The following is a 22,292-nucleotide window of genomic DNA, read 5'->3' on the forward strand; positions in this document are numbered from 1 at the left end:
GGCTCTTTGGGTCTGTTGTAGTTTGGCACATTGGAATTTGCTCTCCCTCTTCTTTCTTGGGCTTCTTCACAGTTACTGTTTGTGTGTGTTGGATGTTCCTCTCCTCCTCCCAGCATGGAAATGTGTTGGCTCTGGGCCGTGGGTCTGTGCTGCAGTTGCTGTTCCAGCTGATGCTGCACCTGGTCGCTGTCCATCAGGCTCTTCCACAGAGCTAATCCCAGGTTATCTCTCCCTGAAGAATTCCAGACTGGATTTACCAGGGCCTTGCCCTGCAATGAGCATTTTGTGTATCAGCTGAGAAGTGGCCTCACAGCTGCTCAAAAGCGTGAAAGGAAAACCTGTTCTTGGAGCACCCATTACCCAACATGACCTGTTCTACTTTCTGCCCCTAAAAATCTCGTCTGTAGAAGACGTTTTCACAGATCTTGCAGGATTCCCTGGCTAAGGGAGCTGGGTTTATATCCTGTTACTGTTGCTCCCGTTTTCCCTAGAGGTTCCCAGAAGGAGCAACACCTCAGGGCTGACCTGGGCCAGGTGCCAGGCTGGCTGAAATAACAGAAGTGTGCTCAGCTCTCCATGCACCTCCTGTCTTCTCTGCTGATCTGTTCCAGGGGGAGTGTGAGAGGGGATTAGAGCAGCTGCCCATGATACACCTACAGCCGCTTCTGAGCACGGCCGCACTCCTCTGGTCCAATTAGCACCACCCAACCCAGCTTTTAAAGCCTTTCCCACCACTCAAGCTCACACAAGTCAACCACCCAAGTTAGAAGACTAGTCCTGCCAGGATCCTGACCTCTGTGGAAAGCCTGGATCTTCCATAAGGCAGCTCAGATCTTCCACACCTCACTTGGTGCTCTGTGACATCTTCTGAAGCAGCTTTTCTCTACTGAGATTAGAGGGAGCCTTATAGTCAGTAATGAAACAGATACTTGGGGCCTTCTAATGTTCACTCTGCCTTTTATGGCTTTCATGTTCTGGGTATGAAATGCCCCATGCTCTTATTCTTCTGAGAAAGAATTCATGCATTACAGGTGGGTTCCCATCTTTCACTGTGTTTTCCCAGTCTGTTGCTCATGGTGGCCTTTCCTTTGGCTTCAGAGTGTGCTATACCAGTTTTAAGTTAAACCCATTCTTTTAGACTCACACTGAGAATCTGTCTGAGAACTGACCTTGAATTTCCCTCGCAGGTCGGTGTTGGGGATTATCTAGCTTTGCTGTGTAAAGCTCTGAGGATTGTTCTAACCTAAGAGCCATCAGCAATTACTGCTTTTCACAACTGGATGGTGAAAAGCAGTGTCCTCCAAATCTGATTAAATTGACTACCTCAGAGCAATTAGGAGCCTTGCTCTGCCTTCTTTGTTGGATAAGCTCCCAGAGTTAGAAGCCAGAGGCTCCCAGCTGAAGGGATCACTGGAGCCTGCCAGGCTGCAGCTGGAGATGCCCTGAGTGGTCCTCTCTGACCTCCAGGTATTTCTCTGCAGGGGAACAGATCTGTTTTAGGTTCTGCATCACATCTCCCAGCCCCATGTGGGTGTCTGGGTACCCACTCTGGTGGTTGTAGTCACTAGTGTGGGGGCAGTGCCACAGATGTCCCTTGATGGAATCTTAGATCCCTGCTCTCAGGTAGGCAAATAAATTTGGGTGCCTTAATTTAGATGGGTGAGTTGATTTTATGATAATTTCATCAGCCCCATAACCAATAAGCCTCTGTAGCCGCACCTCCCAGGAGCTGAATAAAAACGGGATTGTGTGAGGCACAGGGAGTTGTCTTCCATAGCTTCACAAGTGGAAATCTGTGGCATGAAGATAAATGCCCTCCTGTTTTAGTGAAGGCCAAGATCCTTTTTTTAGTCATTTAATCTCTCTTTGGATGTTGGAAACCGAGAAGTTTCCACATCTGTGTTGTTACTTTTGTCTGTAGACAAAGGCATGTTTACTCTGTTTAACTGGACTTTCTCAATCTGCTCTTAAAGTCCATGTTCCTTGAAGGACTGTGGCTCTCAGTCTTTGTAGTTTCTGTCTTCAAGAAGCAGCTCAGAATCAGAGCTTGTGCTACATGCTCCTGTCTGGTCTTCAACCAAAATCCCCCTCCAGGTCTCCTGATTCTCCTCTTAGGAACAGCTGCTTGCATTAAAAGGTGCAGACATGCAGAATGCAGGGGCACAATTGCTGCACAGTGGACACTTGGGTCCTGCTAATGTGGCTGATGTGCTGCAGACCCTGAAAGGAGCTCGTGGGAATGGATGTGGATATGGAGACATGCACCAGCTGCAGAAGAGGCACCACCAGGCTGCTGCAGAGACTCCTTTTTTTAAAAAACCCCTCGTGGGCTGTTTTTGTGTGGTACAGTGGGATGTGTGGCTGCCTTGGCCCTGCTTGGGGAGTGTTGTCTGACAGCTTCCACCCTGTGTTCTTCTGGGCTTTCCCACAGCCCTCAAAAATAAAACACAGTAACTTATTTCTTTGACACATCTGAGAGCTCCCTGTTCTCAGACTCCCTTGGGCTTTCCACTTCCAGCATTCCTAAAAAAGAGCCTTGCAGGAACATATTTTAGAGGCCTTTGTTATGCAAAGCTCTTACTCCTGAAACAACATTGCTTTATAGGATGTGTTTTGTTTGTGGGATATATTTATTTGCTAGTCTGTGCCATATTTTGATCTGGGGCCTGGTTATAAAGTGGTCACAGTGTATTCTGGGCGGGCCATCCAGGAGCCTCTGCTCTGTTCCAGCCCTGTATTCCCTAGCTCTGGCTGACAGGATACTCACAAAGCAGAAGCTAAACCAGGACCTGCTCTTGATTTTAAGGGATTGATGGCACAGTACAGCTAAGTAATAGTTTATGAGAACTAAATAATGCAGTGCCTAAGCCATGTTTACATTTGGGTGTCTCCCTCTGTAAGCTGGGATGAAGAAAGGGGGGGAATTTGGGTTGTCTCATAGCAGGCTGAACATCTTGAGTTGTCACAGAGTCAGGGTCTGAAGCAGGCACAGTTGTATCTCAAAACTCCTACTTCTTGCCTGTCAGTGTCTTGGGATCACAGAATCATTTAGGTTCAAAAAGCCCTTTAAGATCATCAGTCCCAACCACTTCCCCAGCACTGCCCAGGCCACCACTGACCCACATCCCCAAGTGCCACATCCACACGGCTTTTAAATCCCTCCAGGGATGGGGACTCCCAACACTGCCCTGGGCAGCTGTGCCAGGGCTGGACAGTCCTTTCCATGAAGAACCATAGAATGGTTTGGGTTGGAAGGGACCTTCAAGATCATCGAGTTCCAGTCCCCTTGCTGTGGAAGATTTAGGCTCAACCCAGGAAGACTTAGACTCAACCCAAGTAGCTGAACCTTGCCTGGATATGTGATGTTGCCTCAAGGGTGGGTCTGGGCTCCTGCAGAGGGAATTTCTCTTCACTGGAATTCTCCATGTCCTTCCTCCTGCTCCTTTCCTGCCATGGCAGATATGATCACAGGACTCTTAACAAGAGCAGTGACACTGAGATGGGTCCAAAACCAGCCTAGCAGGAGGATCTCTGAAGTGTGACTCTGCCTGTTTGTACCTGAGGCTCTTGTGCCACCAGCTGGTGGGCTGCAGTCCTGGATGCTGTTCTCCTGGGCTCTTTGGGATGGGGACAGTGGCTGATGATGACCCTGTCACGGGTGCATTCTTCGCCTCTAAGTCCTACATCCTCTTAGAAATGGAAATTCTACAGTGATCTAGAAATCCTGCTTGTAGCCTCAAAAGCCTTCTTTCCATGCCTTGCGCATTAAATAAATAGAGTCTTCTGGATTTTAGCTTGATTTGGGGGGCAACTGGATGGGCAGCTGTTGGAACAAGTTAATACAGGTTTTGAGAACTTTCTCACAGGTTTTTCAATGCCCCCACATAACAAAGATTTGCCTCCTAACATAATTCCTTTCCTCTTTGGAGGCACATCTCTCTCGCAAGGCTACCTGAACATCCAGTTTAGACTGGGCACTCAATTTAATACCTAAATTTTGGTGAGATCAGTCATATGCTTGATTACCACCGGGCTCCCCGCTGCAAATGAGCCCAGAAGATGTTTTGTATTTTCAACCAGACTGTGTCCAGGGTCCCCTGAAGCTCCCCAGTTTTTCAGGAACGTGAACATTTTAATGATCCTTTCCAAAATGAATCACAGAATCATTTAAGTAGGAAAAGGCCTCCAAGATCATGGAGTCCAGCCTCTGACCCAATCCTCACCTTGTCAAGCCGACCAGGGCACTGAGTGCCTGGTCCAGTCATGGCTTGGGCACCTCCAGGAATGGGGACTCCCAACACATTCCTGGAAAACGGAAGAGCTGAGATGAAAAGAGAGGCAATTTCTGTTATATAAATAGTTAGAGCTCAAAAATGGAAGAGAGATCTGGTTTGGGGGCTCTTCACTGCAGCCTGAGGGCTCTGCTAGGATAGATGTTGAATAAATCAGACGGAATCCCTGTCACCCACACCTTGCTCAGTCAGTGCCCTCTTCCCTCTTGGACACAGTCTGACTTTTTGTCTTCTGCTTTCCACCCAGGGAATCCAAACATTCCGAAACCTCGCCGGATCCTGCGGTCCTCCTGGGGCAGCAATCCCTACTTCCGTGGATCCTACTCCTACACCCAGGTTGGGTCCAGTGGGGCCGATGTAGAGAAACTCGCGAAACCACTGCCTTATGCCGAGAGCTCCAAAACTCCTGTGAGTATGGCCCACATGAGGTCTGTGGCAGTAAAACTGACGTGACACTGGGCAGCAGGCTTTTGGGGAGGGGAGGCTGAAAGAGAAAATCCCTGCTTTGGCCTCCAGTAGTGTGTTTTCCCATTTTTTTTTTGGACAAATGATGCCTCTCTGGACAAATGATGTGTGTAGGTTTTTACCCCTTTAAATGGAATGCCAGCATCTCAGGATTCCTGCATCTCTCCCTGAATTTATCAAGAGCTGCACATGCATGTGACTTCTGGAATTGTGATGTCTGCATTTAATGACCATCAGCCTTATTGTCCAGTTCAGAATTCCTCAGGAAAAGCATGTGTTAATCTGTTTTAAAGATCATTATTATTATTATGACCCTGCTGATGTCTAGGTCTGAATGTGTCAGAGGTGCATGCTAGGAAATCTTTCTGTGCTGGCAGTACAGGCTGAGAGAGGCCCACTCTTTGGCAGGGGATGATGAATTTTCTCTCCAGACACTGCCTTTGCTTCTTGAGTTTAGCAGGGAGAGCTGGAGCACACATGGAGATGGTTACACAGCCGAACTCACCCCATCACTCAGGGTTATGTGTCCATATCCAAAGGCTGATGAAAATGCAGCCTCCAAGCAGCTGCCCAGTCCATTTCCTCCACCAGAGCCTGGCCCCAGCAGAAATAATTTTATTCAGTGCAGAAATCTACTTAAGAAAACCCAGCAGGAGCTTTAGGAACCTTTCTGTGTAGTCCCCAGGTAAATCCTCCCAGAAATTCCTGCCTCAAATCTGAGTTGCATTTCTAGCAAGCACCTCACTACTGGTATAAGAGATACAACTCTATGTCTCACCCTCTGGGTTTTGAGACATGACTCTTATCCTTCTGAAGTTGCTGTCCAGAAGAAAAATTCCCTTAATGCCTAAAAGGCTGAAGTGTAATTTAGGGGAGCAGAGGGAGGAGATGGTACGGATCAGGTGCTCTGTGCCTCGTGCAGGGTTGTTCAAGGTTTTTGGAAATAGTTATCTTGTGGTGCACCTTGTGGGGGTTTTGAGAACAGGTGGATGCCCCACCCCTGGAAGTGTTCCAGGCCAGGTTGGACGGGGCTTGGAGCAACCTGGTCTAGTGGAAGGTGTCCCTGTCCATGGAACTGGATGATCTTTCCGGTCCCTTCCAACCCAAACCATCCTGTGTGGGAGGGCACAGAAAGTTTGTCTCCTTTCAGCCTCCCACCTGCTTCCCAGTAAGTTCTGCTGATCTGTGCCCCTTCTGCTGTGCCCTGCAGCCCATGCAGGTGATGTTTTCGGGGGAGGCCACTCACAGGAAGTATTACTCCACGACCCACGGTGCTGTGCTCTCTGGGCAGAGGGAGGCTGCTCGGCTCATCGAGATGTACCAGGACCTGCTGCAGTGCCCGACCTGAGGGAGCCCTGCCTGACCACCACCACCTCCTAAATCCTCCTGCAGGTGTGTGGAGGGGTTCTGTTTTATTTCAGTTCACTGTAGAACAGCCTTTTATCTTTTCTATTAAAAAAAAAAAAATAAAAAGCTCTAACTGTTAAAAATGTTAATCATCAATAGCTTCATTTCCATGTGCTGTATTGTTAACAGGGAAGGGTGCTCCTTTGGTCTGGTAAACTGTTTCTCTGTCATTTCAATTCTAATTTCACTTTTGGTGCCTATCATGTTTGTTTCTGGTTTCATTTTTTTCTTTCTTTCTGTATTGTAAGTGCCTTCTATACTAAAATAAATGTTGTAATAAAAAGACTGGGTGCTGTGGTACTTCCTGGACGCTTCACTTGGTAACTTTAAACTCTTTTATGCAACATTACAAAAATAGGGTTTTTTTCTCTTCCTACAAAATGTGGAGTAGGAGGAAAACACGTTGAAATAAGTTAGAAACACATTACACAAATGGTGTTTATATGGAGAATTTCCTCTGCCTTTGTGGTACAATCCTGAACAAAAAGGTCTGGTTAGGGCAGAGCTGACAGCACTGTGGTCAGTGTGGTCGCGGCCCCAGGGCTGACAGAGCTCATGGAGTGTTTGGACATCGCTCTCAGGCACAGGGTGGGATTCTTGGGATGTCCCATGCAGGACCAGGGGTGGGATTTGATGATCTTGTGGGTCCCTCCCAACTCAGGATATTCTTTTGTTGTCTTACGCTTTAATTGTGTGTTCTCCGGTGTAACAGGAGCACTCGCCCCCATCCAGGCAGCCCCTGGACTGTGCAGATGTGTGTCAGTAAATCCAGATGTTAGTGACTCCCAAGGTTTTGTCTGGATCATGTGGAAACTGCCATCTGGAACGAGAAAAAACCTTTCTTTACTTCCTCAGAGAGATAAATCATGTTCTTCTTTAATGTCAAGTGAACACAATGCAGCCATCAGCATAGTTAAAAAATGTCTAAACAGTTTCCAAAAATAAAAGTTTTCAGGGTGAAGGCGATGGGTGTTTAGCCACTGCCTTATCTCCCTGCATTCCATCTCTCCATCTGGCTGGCTGCTGGCCAGGGCTTCGTGTGAGGAGTGAGGGATGTCTTTGGCATCTGCTGCCCCATGTGAAGCCTCCCTTCCCTCTTTGTGTGTGTGGGGTGGGAGTCGTGTTGATAAATGAGTTACAGAGGGGAGGAAAAGGGACAGGGAGAGGGAAGAATCCCCCTCCAGAGGGTGAGTCAGTGCGTCCCAAGTTAAATGTCTGCAGAGGAGGCACCAACTTTGGTTCTCTCCGAGCTCAGCTGAGCTGTGCTGATTCCCTGCTGTAGTGTGGAGGTGGATGCCTTCCTGGCTGCTGGAGAGCTGGAAAGGATGGTGATGTGTTGAATTTATTGCTGTTTTTCTCCCATTTTATCCTTTTCCTTGCTGTTATAGAGTTGAGAGAGAGCTGGGCTGCGGGAGGAGAGTGCAGCACACTTGATTAAAGAGAGAGAAAAACTTTGTCCAGCTTCAGTCACTCAGAGCTCAACCTCAAGGAGCCAGAGCTGATTTCCCAGCAGCCAGATCTGTTGCAAAGTGGAATCTGAGGAGAAAACCAAATCCTTCGGGCATGTGAGGCTATGACAGGAAAAAACAAGGAATTGCTTTTTCAGGAAAGAAATTTAGGAAGAATTTCTGGCTGAAGGGGTGGTTAGACACTGGAAGGGGCTGCCCAGGGAGGTGGTGGAGTCCCCATGCCTGGAGGTGGCCAAGGAATGAATGGATGTGGCACTCAGTGCCCTGTCTGTGTGACAAGGTCGGGATCACTCAAAGGCTGGACTTGATGACCTTGGGTGCCTTTTCCAGCCTGAATGATTCTGTGACTCCTGTGGCTTTTTATCATGGAACATCCAAGGAAAGCTGCTGTGCTGGTGGTCAGGGTTTCAGAGCTCCTTCTTCTGCTCTGTGCAGACAGAATGATGATGGTGTCTGGCTTTGCTGAGCAGCGATCTGTGGTCAGGCCAATCCCCCTCACTCCTCTGCTGCCATCACTCACCAGCAATCCAGCCTTTAAAATGTGTTCCAGAGACACTAAATTTAGCAGCTGTTTACTAAGAGGTATTTAAAATTAGCAGCAAAGGCCACCCTGAGCATGTGACAAAGAGAAGTGGTGTCACCACGGCGCTCTGTGATCCCCACCCTGCTCCCCCGTCTCCAAGACCTGTGGCATCTTCATTCCAGCCGTGCCCACCAAGAGCTCAGTGATGAAGGTTGGTAGAAAGCAGATGGGGGTGTTGGGAAGGTAAGAGGCATCTAATTACTCACAATTATTAGTGATTGCTCTTCCTGGCTGGCTGTGTGGGGAGCACAGCAGGTGGAAATAGCAGGGTGCTGGCAGAGATGGGTCCCCGAAGCCCCCTGGGTGGTGGTGCCATGGGGGAATGAGCATGTCTGTCCCTGGCTGCCCCTTTCCTGGGAGATCCAGGAAAAATCATTCACAAAATTTTATTAGGAAAAATTTCCTCATGGGAAGGGCTGTCCAGCTTGGCACAGCTGCCCAGGGCAGTGGTGGTGTCCCTGGATGGATTTAAAAGCCGTGTGCATGTGGCACTTGGGGACATGGGTCAGTGGTGGCCTTGGCAGTGCTGGGGACCAGTTGGACTCAGTGATCTCAGAATTTCCCAACCTGAACAATTCTGTGGTTCTGTTCCTTGGACTCCGTAGCAAGAAATGCTTTTAAAAAGAGGTTTTTCTAAAAAAGCTGACGTGGGTGCTCAGAGCTCCTCTTCCAACAGGAGAGCGGTGGAATTACGGGGCAGGTCCTGGCTTCTGCCTTCACACCCCTCCTTACCCAAATTTGTGGTGAGCACAGAACCCCGTGAGTGTCACCGTGTGGCCAATCCCAGAATTACGGAATTAAGGTTAGAAAAGAGCGCTAAACTCATCCAGTCCAACCAGTTAATGCTGGTTGGTGGCACTAAGTGGCCTGTGGTTGTCCATGCACAGAGGGGACCATCCAGACTGCACCACCACATTTAAGGCCTCCAGCAGGATTTCCTAGCCCAGGGCTTTGGATGCTGGCAGTGTTTAGCCCTTTTGCCCTGACAAGAGCAGCCCAGGATCAATACTGGGCTCTAAACTGCGAGTGGGCACCAGCCAGGCTGTTCCAGGGGATGCTGGTTATAAAATAGTGTAAAGGATGGAGCTTAGTGCCCAGGGAATTCCCCTGGTGCTGATTTATGTGCAAACACAGACCCAGAGCAGAAAAGGAGACTGGGACCTGTTGGGGTCCCTGGCAGTTGGGACAGGGACCCACTGGGAGATTCTCAGACAACCTCAGTGAAACAGAAGTGCTGGCAATGAATGGGTGCTGAAATTGCAAGTGGTTAAGGTGATGAAAAATGTGGGTTCTGGCTCTGCACTTGGCGGGGTTGGATATTTTCTCCTCCTGGAGCCATCCCTGGGGTGGGAACACTGACTTCTCTCTGGCACGGGGTCTGGAGCACCTTCTGCAAGCTGAGCACACCCCGGGAAAGGTGATTTTGTGCTGCCATCTCGTGGCACTAAAATATTCTCCAGAAATAGTAATAATCAGACACTTTTAAGAAATACCTGCAAACTCACCCACGGGTGTGTGAAGGAAGAGCAGTGGGAGCCCAGAGGGGTGAGCACAGACAAGGCCGTTTATCGGTGGGTTCTGTTTCCATTCCTGGGGTGCCTGAGGTATCCCTGGAGGGCTGGCAGGGGCTGTGGGAGGTGGATGGAAGAAGGTGGATGATCTCCCAGCTATCAGAGCCCACATGTGGGAGGTTTTGGCCACCCTGCAGGCTCCCTGGGACACCCAGTGCCTTGGTGGAATGTGGCTGGCTCAGGAGCCTCCCATCCCCCAGGGAATTCGGGTGTCCCTTTGGAGAAATAACTGATTAATCAGGTCCTGTGTGAGGATCCAGCCGTGATGTGGCAGATGTATGGAGGATTCCCGTGAGTTTCAGGGATGTAGAATCGTGGAATGTTTCGGGTTGGAAGGGACCTGAAGGCTCATTTTGTTCCACTCCCTGCCCTGGGCAGGGACACCTTCCACTGGACAAACCACAAGGGGTGAGAAACTGGTGTGGAACTCCTCCAAATGAAGGACTGATCCCAGCTACACCAACCTGATCCAATGCAAAAAACCCTCCAAAATCCTCTTGTGAAGCACAGGGAGGATTTCCAACCCCAGTTATCCTGGTGGGTTCACAGCGGGTGGTTTGCTGTGGGTGCCTATAAGATGAGTGACACGAGTGGGAGAACAGAAAAAAAAAAAAAGGGGGAATTATGCTTGGAGAAGGAGGAACAGCATCTCTTTTCTCATGGGCAGTGTGGCCCTGGCCAGGGTGGCTGCCTGAGGGCCATTTGTCAGGCATTTGGCAACTGAGCACTGCCAAGTGGAAAGGCAACAGCACAGGCAGGGATTCAGGGGCTGGAAAGGTTGATTTATAAGGAGAGAGATTTTAAAAAAAAAGTAATAAAATAGTGGAGCTAAATATGTCATGTTTGGCTGGGCAGGGGGTGAGGGCTGAGCTGGTGGATGCCAGGAACTGGGAGGGGATTCGGGATGCTCAGGGGAGGATTTTTGGCTGTCGTGGGTGACGTGGATGGGTGCAGATGATGGCTTAGCCAGGAGAGAGGGCACTCACCCATCCTGAGATGGGAACACGGATATGCAGCGGGGCTGTGCTCCGAGTCACCAGCTGAGGGCTGTAAATCTCCAGGAAACTCGGGCACAGGGACAGCAAAGCAAACCCTTCCTTCCCTGCCCTGCCTCGCTTCATTTACAACAGAGCTGCAAACCCTGAATGTCCCTTCTTTCCTGGCCTGGGGGTGTTCAGACCATCTTGGTAACATCTGGATGTGCTTGTGCTCATAAATACAGGCAGCAACCTTGGCTTGTTCCCAGTCACACTCCTGTTCCTGGGTGAATGGTTTGAATTTTTGTGATGACAACCATTGTGCTCCTGTGTGGTAGGAAGAAAAGATTCCTGCAAAACCCAGGAATCATGGACTACCCTGAGCTGGAGGGGACCCACAAGGATCATCCAGTCCAACTCATGGCCCTGCACAGACACCCCAACAACCCCACTCTGTCCCTGAGAGCGTTGTCCAAATGCTCCTGGAGCTCTGGCAGCCTCGGGGCCGTGCCCATTCCCTGGGGAGCCTGGGCAGTGCCCAGCACCCTCTGGGGGAAGAACCTTTCCCTGATCTCCGACCTAAACCTCCCCTGACCCAGCTCCAGCCATGCCCTGGGTCCTGTCACTGTCCCAGAGATCGGAGCTGCCCCTGCACTGCCCCTCAGGAGGAGCTGCAGACCCCAATGAGTCTCCCCTCAGTGTCCTCCAGACTCCCAGTCCAGTCCTACCCTGCCACCCTCTCTCCTCTGGACCATTGCTGCCTCTTCCTTGCTAACCTGAGCGTATCTGAACCTCCCTCACATGACGGGATGTGTGCTGGCTGTGTTCATCACCTTGTGCTTCCTTGCTGGGTGTGGTGTTTCCAGACACCCCAGTGCTCACGGGGAGGACAGTGGTTGGCCTTTCCAGCTGTCACTGAGCATGGCACAGGGGGTATTTTGGCCTCTCTGCAGAGCTGGGACTGCACTGGGTGTTGGTGCAATTTGCAGTCAGAAAAATGTGCCTGAGCAAGGACCTTGTTTTGGGGTGTCCTCCTCCTTCATCATCAGTTTGCCCCCCTCTGTAGGGTGAGCAGGAGAATCCATCTCACCTTGGAATCTCTGCTCCTGCACAGATTTCTGCTCTCAGTGGAATTCCTGAAAAGGGAGCACGGTCTGGGCAGGGTCCTTGGCCTGGCAGTGGATTTGTTGATGTGCCCCTGAGATGGTCCATGGACCCTTGGATCTCTCTGCCAGCAGAGTCAGAGCCTGAACTGGCCATTTTAGGGTAAGGATAGACCCAGACCCCTGTTTTGAGGATGTCTGAGGTGACCACCCCATTTCCCACCTGTTAGTCCCTGTGCTGGTGGCACCCATCCTGCTCCACCACCACATTCCATCTCAGCCACACCCTGACACCTTCCTTCTCTGCCCAGGCTTAAGGACAACCTGAGAGGTTTGATCCTTTAATTTCTGCTGCCCTTTCCATTAAAACACCGATTTAATTCCCACCTAGTTCTGACAGGATGGCTGGGAAAGGCAGGAAGAGTCTCCACGACTCTTCCATGATGCTGAGCCCAAGGAAACCCTTCTGCCACCACTTTTAAACAACAAAAAAACTTTTCCATTCCTGAAGAATAGGAACATCAAGCTGCTTCCTGACACAATTGTCTCTAACGGGGCCAGGCTTTCAGCACAATCAGGGCAGAGCAATGGCAACTTTTTCCCCTAAAACCTTTTCAGGTGAGGATTAATTTTACACCAACCTTCTCTGCTGCCTGGATCCTGTCTGGAGACGATGTAGTCGGTGTTGTGTGTGTGACATAGCAAGGGATGGCTCTTCTGGTCAAACCCACTTCTGTCCTGCACCTCCTTGGACCACATTTCTAGGTGGAAAAACCCTTTTTGGAATACTTCAGCAAACCCCACTTCACATAAAGAAGCACTAAGGCTTTTTTTGTCACTATCACAGTCACCTCCCAGAGAACCTGTCCTCTCAGGTAACCTGCAGACAGGGCAGGGAGAGACTAGACAGTGACAGGTCAGAGGTGGGTGGAAAAGGGTGGATTTTATCTGGATTTGCTCTCTGTTGTCACTGCAGCTGAGTCATGGTTTTATTTGCTTGAACTGAAAATCCTTGGAGAAAAATAGTGTATATATATAAACACATATGTATAAATACACTCCTAACGTGTGTATATAAATACACTCATATTCTTTACATATTTTTATATATAAACATATAAGTCTATTTTGATCTAAAATATAGACACATTATAAGGATTATATGTAGAATTTGATGTAAAATTTCTGTATAATAAAATTTTAATACAAAATTATTATATATACACACACACACAAACACACACACACACATATATATATATGTGTATATATATATATATATATAAAATATATACATATCACTCCCAGAGCTCTCTTAAGCCATCCATGCAATGGACTTCACAAAGCGCCCACATGACCTTGAATTCCCAGGCAAGTTCTGAAGTCACTCTCCAGCAGGATCCCTTCCCACAGCCCTGCACTCCCCACCCTCCTCCCCGTTTCCTCAGCCTGTGCAGTGTCATGTCCTTGCTATGCAGTAGCTACACTGCAGCCACGCCTGTTGCTCCAGGACAAATATTTCCACTGGGAAATGCAGGAGTGGGAGAGAAGGAGCTTTGCTGAGGAGACTCAGCACTGCTCACCCCTGCTCTGGGGACAGCTGGGACATTCTACATGTTCTTCTTGACTAAAGGGACCCACCTGAACTCATCCTGGGCTGGGAAAGGTCCCCTTTTCCTGGAGGATTTGGGTGGTGATGGATGGGCCAATCCGCTGACCAGTCCTCCCAGGGAACACAGGCAGGAGTAAGGTGGGTAAGGAGAAAGAGAGAGCAGATGACAAGGTAATTTAGAGGGAAAGGATGGGGCTCTGAAGATAATGCCAGGCACATGAGTTCCCGGATGGAAATACCACCAGGAAGGAATGCAGTCTTTCACTGGGCAGATGTTCTTGCACCACATTTCAGTGAGAAATTTTCACAGAATCACAGCATGGTTTGGCTTGGAAGGGACCTTAAAGCCCATCCAGTCCCCATCCTGCTATGGGCAGGGACACCTTCCACTAACCCAGATTGCTCCAAGCCCCGTCCAACCTGGCCATGGACACTTCCAGGGATCCAGGGGCAGCCACAGCTTCTCTGGGCACCCTGTGCCAGGGCCTCAGCACTCTCACAGCCAAGAATTCCTTCCCAACATCCCACCTAACCCTGCCCTCTGGCAGTGTGAAGTCATTCTCCCCTTGTCCTGTCACTACATCCCTTGTCCCAAGTTCCTCTCCAGCTCTCCTTCAGGCACTGGAAGGGGCTCTGAATTCTCCTTGGAGCCTTCACTTCTCCAGGATGAAAAGCCCCACCTCTTTCCTGGGGGTCCAGATTGTCTGGGCAGATTTTAAGCTGTTTTGGCAGGACTTGATTGGCTTACTAAGGAGAGGAATCAAGGACTGGGATATGAGGAATGTTGCATTTATATTCAAAAAGCCTTAAAATGAGATTGGGAGAATTACAGGTCATCCTTCCTTAAACATGTTCTCGGGAAATTAGTTTGAAATGGTATTTAAAACCAGGATAATGAAGTTGCAGGGTGATATCTCACAACAGGAGAGCACAGGCCCAACAGACCAGAGGAGAGAGGTCTCACGGAGGGATTATGACTCAGTGACTGTATCAGGAAAAGGGTGGATGAGGGAGATTTGGAGGACATGGTGCATTTGGACATCCAGGAGGTCTTTAACAAGGTCTAAAGAGCCTCTCAGGGGAGAAAAGAGGCCACAGTGGGAAAGTATTGTGGTGGCTCTACAGCTGTTCTGGGCAAAAGCAAATGGAGAATTAAATGGTCAGTTGTGGCAGAAGCCCCCAGCTCAGGCATCAGTCTCAGGGGTGCTGCTCTGCTGGTCAATGGGCTGTTCATGGCTGGGAAATGGAGGCCAATGAGCCTCCTGATGACCTAGAGCTAATTTAGGTAGAAAAGCAAGGAGGAACCTGAGAGGAACCTAAGCAAGCCCGGGGAATCAGCATCGCCACAGCAGAAGAAATGAAGGACTGATAAAATGCAAACTAACATGGAGGAGAAACCAAGCAAATCCTGAGCTGGCCAGAGTTCTCATCTAACCCGTGTCTGGGGGAGAGTGACACCTCTGCATCAGGACACACCGTTCAGTACAAGCCTCTTTTCACGCTGTAATTGCAGTCATGAAAGCAAACAAAACAGAGCAGTTTATAATTACCGAGTGCTGACTAACACTGATGGCACCTTCACAGAAAAATCAATGTGGTGTCCTCAAAAAAGGAGCATCAGGGTCACTCAGCTTTTGGCAACTGGGATCCAGGGCCTTGAGACAACTGAGCCAAAAACTGAAGAGACCAAAATACACTTGCACTGTTTGCAACATGAGCAAGGGGTTATTTTGCAAAAGCACATGGAATAATTCAGGCTGGTTGATGCCCTGGGATGGAGCAGATCACAGGAGTGCTGGGACTTCTTGTCCTGCAGATTCGAAAGGAAAACAATGTGTGGGATTAGGTTACCTGGCCAGTTCTCCTTCCAGAGGAGGCCAGCAAGCACAGCAGAGAGTTTGCTTTGTCTTCCTGCAATACTACCAAGGGAGAAGCATTTAGCTTGGAAAAGACCTCTAAGATCATCAAGTCCAACCACCAACCCAGCATTTCCAAGGCCACCACTAACCCACAGAATTCTGTAGCCATGGGATGTTTTGGGTTGGAAGAGACCTTAAAGCTCATCTCATTCCCACCTGTGCCATGGGCAGGGACATCTTCCACTGTCCCAGGCTGCTCCAAGCCCTGTTCAACCTGGCCTTGGACACTTCCAGGGATCCAGGGGCCGCCACAGCTTCTCTGGGCACCCCGTGCCAGGGCCTCCCCACCCTCACAGGGAAGGATTTCCTTCTAATATCTAATTTAAATCTTTCCTCTTTTAGTTTAAAGCCATCCCCCTTGCCCTATCACTATCTTCCTGTTTAAAAATTCCCTTTTTTTTTTTTTTAATAAGCTCCCTTTCACTACTTTCAGTAATACAGCACCTCCTGGGCCATGGGATGACAGATTCTGCTCCTACTGTCTAAAAGAGTGATTTTTCTTCTTTTTAATTTCACATTCCTTCCTGCCAGTGGCTGTCAGCTCAAAATGCCAGGGGGACATGGGTGGTGGCAGCCCCACTAGAGCCCCGTGCCCACCTGGTAGAAGCTTGTTTGCTTTTGAGAGCCTCAAAAAGTGCTCTCAAACTGCTCTGACCAAACACAAGTTTTAGATGCTTGATCATAGCACTGGTCCATTTCCAGACAGTCAAAGCCCCTGGTAGCACCAGCCATATGAAAAATTTGGCAGCTTCTCTGCATAGTTTGAATCATTCATGGAAGGGCAAAGATACTCTTTGCTGGATTTTTTTCTTTTTTCTTTCTCCTGACATAGGCACTTTCTGGTGAATCTGCTCTCAATTTTGTCCCTTCACATGTGATTATTCAGCTTTCTTCACTGATGACTTTGGGCAAGGAGCTGGACTCGATGATCCTTCTGGATGCCTTCCAAATGGAGATATTCTGTGATTCTATGTGGATGCAATCAAAATGTTGAAATCCCTCTCATGTACCTGGCAGGGAACCTGACCCACTGGGGTGTCTCTGATTTAATCTGGTGGGATTTTGTGATGTCCACATCTCATTAGCTCTCCAGCAGGTCCTTCAGTGCCATGAAACACGAGATATCTTCCCAACCCCTGGCTCTGCTGTATCCTCTGGCCTCATTCCACCTCAATGCCAGGGCAAGAGCAGAGGTGCTCGTGGATTTCTTGATGCAAAGGAACCATAAATCATGCAAAGTTTAACGATTTCCAGGTCATTAGTGTGGCAGGGGAGGAGGGATGGTGGCCTGGAGTGGATCTTGCTATGGTGGAGCTGAGAGCTAAATTGGATACTGGGAAGGGGTTTGGGAGTGGGAGATTTTCCCAATCCCTGCATGAATGGAGAGTATTCTGAGCACCACCAAGGATTTGAAAGGAGGCAGAGGAAGAAGGAAAGGTGCTGATGTGGTTCACAACATTCCTGATTAGAGAGAGATCTGAGCCAGCCACAACTGAGAGACACAAAACATCGGGAGAGATCAGGATCAGTGGGCTCTGATATGGGAATGCTCAGAGCCAGCCCTCCCAGAGATCAGAACAACTGTCAGATTTGTATTTATTTCCTTTGGAGCTGAATTTTCTGCAGCTGAGTGCTGCATTTTGGGCCTCTATTGGACTTCAGCTCTCTTAGATCAGACCAACAGCCTTCCAGTAACTGGAACCATTTTCTTCTTAGCTCAGAGTCATTAAGGAGGAGGACAAAGTGCAGGAGAAGGACACGAAAAATGAAGCTGTGCACCTCAGCAGTGAGGGGCAATCAGTGCCACATCACCAGCCACAGGTGACCAGGGTGAGGGAGGTGTGGTCCCTATGTGAGCCAACCTCTGCCTTTACACACCTGAGCAGGTATTGCTGCTTGCTTTGCATGAAAACCACGCTTGCCAAAGAGGAAAGGTGGGAGAGTTTACGGAAAACAAAAAAGGAGAGAAAAATAAGTTTTCTTTCTGAGTAACTGTGTATGTACATAGAGAGGATGGAAGTGCCTTTATCATAAACATCAATTACAATAAATGAGACCATTTTTTGGATCCACTGGGGAGGTGACGAGGACATATTAGCATAAAAGTGACTCAGCCTCCGTGTCTGGATGCTTCTGAGTGCACCACATTTATTTTCCACTTTCAGTGGTAAATTTCACTTCCAGTCATCAGCATTTTTTTCTTAGCTAATGATATTTACACACTTTTTTTTGTTTTGTTTTTTTGGAGAGAGTGAGAAAAATCCAGCCGAGGGTGGCGTTTTTGGTTAACTTTCTCCGTTTCCTGGGTAAATGCTGTTTGTGCCCTCAAATGGCTCCCAGACCCTGCTGAGGCTGGAACGTGAGCTTGATGTCACCCATGTGGGGTGTCCTGGAGAGGGGGGGGTCACAACCAGCTCCTGCTTGCCCCACGGACTCCTCTCCTCGCTCCTGGCACCCACCTTGGTGAGACTCAAACATAAATACTGGGATATCAGGGTGGGAGGGTCTTTCTCATGGAAACACATCACTTGACCTTGGTGCCCTTTCAGTTTCTGACCTTTCTGATGGTGGGAGAGATGTAACAAAGAGCTCTGACCAGCCAGAACAAATTTGGGTGATGAAAACTTAGGTCATCCCTGATTTATGAACACTGCCGGGGTTCAGGGTGTGCCAACCTCCAGAGAACATCTGAAATGAAACAACAGGGACTGTGTTCTCCCCTTGATTATAAACAAATCAAAACCAGCAGGGAAGAAGAGCAGTTTTACTTCTTTTTTTATTATCTTTTTAATATCCTGGATGGCAGCCAATATTTCTTAATGAAGTGTCTTCAAAACTGTGCCCAGCCAACTCTGGCTGTTTGAGGAGAGTATGAACAGCTGCTCTGAGGCCTGATAAGAGCTGCTGCTTCCGATGCTCTTCAGAGCCTCTAATCTGGTTGCTTCTCCTCAGGAGAAAATGTAAAGCTCTGCTCTCTACATGTCATGGAATAAGGGATGGCATTTCTCACCGTAGCCTCAGAGGAGTTTCACCCAAGACAAATGGTACCCTACAAAAAACCCCATTTCTAAAACTGGAAGCCGTACACAGATGGGATCTGTTTTCCAAAGGATCATAGGGCTGAGGAATTAATGAGGTTGGAGATCCCTAATTCAGTCCTTTGCTCAGCACTGGGCCAATATCAAGCTGCCCAGGGTCTTGTTCTGCGTCGTTTCAGGCATCTCTAAGGTGGAGCTGCACAGCCCTTCTGGATCCCTGAATCCAGCTGCACTGGACTCAGAGGAAATATTTTTTGCTTGTTTCTAGTGGGAATTTCCCCTGTTGGGTGTTGAGCCCATCACCTCTGAGGGGAGCCTGGCCCTGGCTTCTCTGCGCCTCCACCGGAGCAGTGCAGCCAGATATCCACCTAAAACCTTCTTTTCTCTGGAGTGGAGCTCCCTCAGCATCTCCTTGAGTGCAGCCCCCAAACTCCTGACCGCTGCTGTGGCCTCTGGGCTCCCTTCTCCGGGTCCCTTTGCATGGCAGCCTGGCCTTCCAGCAAACTGGCATCCTTATCCCAGGGAAATCTCCCAGAGATCTGCTGATGCATCAGGATGGATGCCCAGATGTCTCCTCTGGACAGGGAAGCATAATACTGGTTTAACTTTTCATTGATTAATTATTTATGGCCTATGCAAATGCTAAGGTCCTTTTTCTTTCTCTTTACTTTTTTGTCCCCTTTTCTTTTCAACTTGTGCTGATATTCTGGCTGCTCTGTTTGATCTGAGACTCTCAAAGCAAGAGGTTCACCCAGCTCCTCTTTCAACCTGCCTCAGAGTGAGCTGCAGGGCTGGGAGCCTTTTCCTCCTTTTGTTCTGCACTGGGCTGAGAGATTCCAATTTCATTTGAAGACATTTCAAAATCCTTTCTCACTTCTTTTGGTACCTTATCCCTCCATTAGATATTACCTCGTGAAGAAACCTAGGGTTTGGAATATTTTTAAATTCTGTTAGATATTTCTAACATAATGCAATTATGGATTTTGGTCCTTTTCCTATTTACTTAAATTATTAAAAGGAATAAACTAATTCTGAGTTGTGTCTGTTCACTGCCCATGACTTCTTTTATTTTTTCCTGTGTTGCTAGCAGTATTTTCAGGAATACATTGACACAAACACCATTTTCTTGTTTAAAATAAATAAATAAGCAAACCCTTTTACTTTGCACTTGCCTGTCACATTGGATTTTGCTATTAAACTGCCCATTGCCCCATGGAGAAAAGTATTGGATGTAGAGAAGTTGGCATGTGAGATATAATGTACATGGTGTGCATATGCTGATGGCCTTTGAAATTCCTCTCCTGTGATATTATCCATTCCTCTTCCACTTTTATTTCCCATTTAGTCAATTATTGACTTCTTTTATTAAAGTTCATTTGTGTTTAGTCTTGTTTCTACATTCAGCAGTTTATCCTGAAAAAGTTCCCGTCCCTCCAAGCTGTCATAGGATAAGGTAAAGGTGTTCTGGTTTGATTACAGGTGGAATAAACAGAGAAGAAGCAAAAAAAAATATGATTAAACAGTAATTTCTGACACTGGACAATAATTTCTAGGTCCCACAATAGTCACTGTATTCCAAAAAACCTGTGAAAAAGTGTGAATAGGTTGGTGACAGTTTGGTGACAATCCTTCATTATTCAGAGCAGGCAAAGGTAAATGCTAACTGTGAATGTTTGTGTAAGAGACGTCTCGATACCAGATCAGCAGGTGGTGAATTTATTGCTGAGGTGGTCGTGCACTCAGGAGAAGGCAGCAGCAGCCAGGGAAGGGCTGCAGAACCCTTGTGAAGGGCTGGGATGGGAACCTCAGCTCTGTGGTCAGAAAGGCTGAAAAATGGTAGGAATTACTAGGAAAGGAATTGAGAACAAAGAAAAATGTCATTATTCCATTTGCATGATGGTGTTGTAAAGGTAATAACATCCCTGGAGGACCTGCTGCTGAAATAATCTGGTTATCTTTGGCCACATGTTCCTAAAAAAGGATGGACTAGATCTAGAAAAGGTCGAGGGAAGGAGGGAATTGAGAGGTCTTGAAAAACTTCCTGTTCAGGTAGGCTAGGATACACATCCCTGGAAGTGTTCCAGGCCAGGCTGGATGGGGCTTGGAGCAAGCTGGGCTAGTGGAAGGTGTCCCTGCCCATGGCAGGGAGTGGATGATTTTTAGGGTCCCTCCCAACACAAACCATTCGGGGTTTCTGGGACAGGATTCCTTCATCGGAAAAGAGATGGGGAGGCTGGACATGATGGTTTGTAATTTGTAAATTAATTACACACATCCATGGACAGCAGATGGGAAGCAGTTATTGCCACAGGATAGCTTGGATCCTGAAAGTAGATGTGGGATGAAAAAGGAATTAGAAATATCCAGTGATTTGAGGCCCATTGGTGACCCATTTTTTGCATGCCCTGAGTGTCAAAATCCAATTCCTTGGTTTCAAGTGAGGGTGGAGTGAGAGAGAGACCTCTCAGGCTGTCAGTCAGGTTCTTCTCTCTGCTAATAAATCCTTCCAAAATAAATACCTAAATGAAAAGGGTGAAAAAAATAACTTGTCTAGCCAATATCGAGCAGCAAAGATAGCTGAGGGGGCCCTCAGAAGAAAAATGCAAAGAGAATGGGTGCTAAAAATAAAGTAAAAATTAAATAAATTGCTGGAAAAGAGAGGAGAGGAGAGGAGAGGAGAGGAGAGGAGCGGAGCGGAGAGGAGAGGAGAGGCGATGGGATCTCTCTGTGCATCTGTAGAGGAGAGGAGAGGAGAGGAGAGGAGAGGAGAGGAGAGGAGAGGAGTGGAGAGGAGAGGAGAGGAGAGGCGTTCTTACTTTTCTTTTCAGGTTCCTTTGGGTCAGTGGCAGATGCCTCAGCACAGCATTTTCTCCTTTGCAAAACAGGTGCAATCTCTGGCCTCTACTTTAAGCTCAGCAGGACTTGCCAAGTCAGGCAGAAAAACGTTTACTTTTAAGAGCAGACAGCATATTTTGGTAATTGAGCCTGACCTCCTCTATAAGCAGGGCAGGAGAGAAAATTTTTACATCAAACCCGTTACTTTTCCCTCAGGCGGGCCGCGAATTGCAAAGTAATTCTCTCTTTTCTCCCAAGTTTTGCATTTCAGCTCCTCCCCTCACATTTTTGAGAAAATTTGCTCTGTTTGTTAATTACTCCCTGTGCTCATTTTGCTTTTAATTTCCATGACCTCATCTCCCTGCCAGTGGATTTTCTCATCCTTTGCCTGCTGACTGACAGAGTCCTTCTTCCCAGACCCCAGGAGGATGGGATCAGCTGGAGCCTGTAAGACTCTCAGGAGTAGCACTGTGCCAGAGCAAAGACAATCATTTAGAGGCTGATAGGAGAAAGTGGAGACTGGAAATGAAAGCTAAATCACATCTCCTGGTAAATTAATCAGCAGGAGTGTGTTTATTCCTTTTCACAGGCAGTTTGTTGGCACAATTACTCATCTTTGCTCAGTTTGAAAAGCTGGAGGTGGGATAAATACCTGTTGTGCAAGCAGAAATAGATGGCCAAGTCACAAAAATTGTAAAAAAACCAGTTTCTAATTCCTTGGGAGTATGTCCAACCTGGCCCTGGACACTTCCAGGGATCCAGGGGCAGTCACAGCTGCTCTGGGCACCTTGTGCTAGGGCCTCCCCACCCTCACAGGGACGAATTTCTTCCTAATATTCAATCTAAACCTGCCCTCCTTCAGCTTAAGGCCATTCCCCCTTTTCCTACCACTATCTCCTCATTAAAAAGTTTCTCTCCCTCTTTTTAACAAGCTCCCTAAAAAAGAGGTGAGAGCAAATACATGGGACAGTACAGGATACGGAACTGCACAGCTGACAGGAACCCCAGAAGCCTCAAGCTT

The 22,292-nt window shown here is 48.1% G+C and overlaps 1 protein-coding gene and 1 long non-coding RNA gene across 3 annotated transcripts in view; both read left to right on the forward strand.

Moving 5' to 3' along the window:
* SMOX (spermine oxidase) overlaps positions 1–6,449 on the forward strand; it is a 24,283-nt gene extending 17,834 nt beyond the window's left edge. Inside the window, exons 5-6 of the mRNA XM_008639868.2 lie at positions 4,540–4,700; positions 5,968–6,449. Coding sequence (XP_008638090.1) covers positions 4,540–4,700; positions 5,968–6,105 — 299 coding nt within the window. The 3' untranslated portion in view covers positions 6,106–6,449. The remainder of the gene's footprint in view (positions 1–4,539; positions 4,701–5,967) is intronic.
* A 1,596-nt stretch (positions 6,450–8,045) lies between these two features.
* The window catches only part of LOC108448675, a 40,856-nt gene continuing 26,609 nt past the window's right edge, over positions 8,046–22,292 (forward strand). For both annotated transcript variants that reach the window (XR_001864639.1, XR_001864640.1), the window contains exon 1: positions 8,046–8,399. This is a non-coding gene — a long non-coding RNA (uncharacterized LOC108448675). The remainder of the gene's footprint in view (positions 8,400–22,292) is intronic.

This window comes from Corvus brachyrhynchos, unplaced genomic scaffold (assembly GCF_000691975.1).
Source record: "Corvus brachyrhynchos isolate BGI_N302 unplaced genomic scaffold, ASM69197v1 scaffold166, whole genome shotgun sequence".
NCBI lineage: Eukaryota > Metazoa > Chordata > Aves > Passeriformes > Corvidae > Corvus > Corvus brachyrhynchos.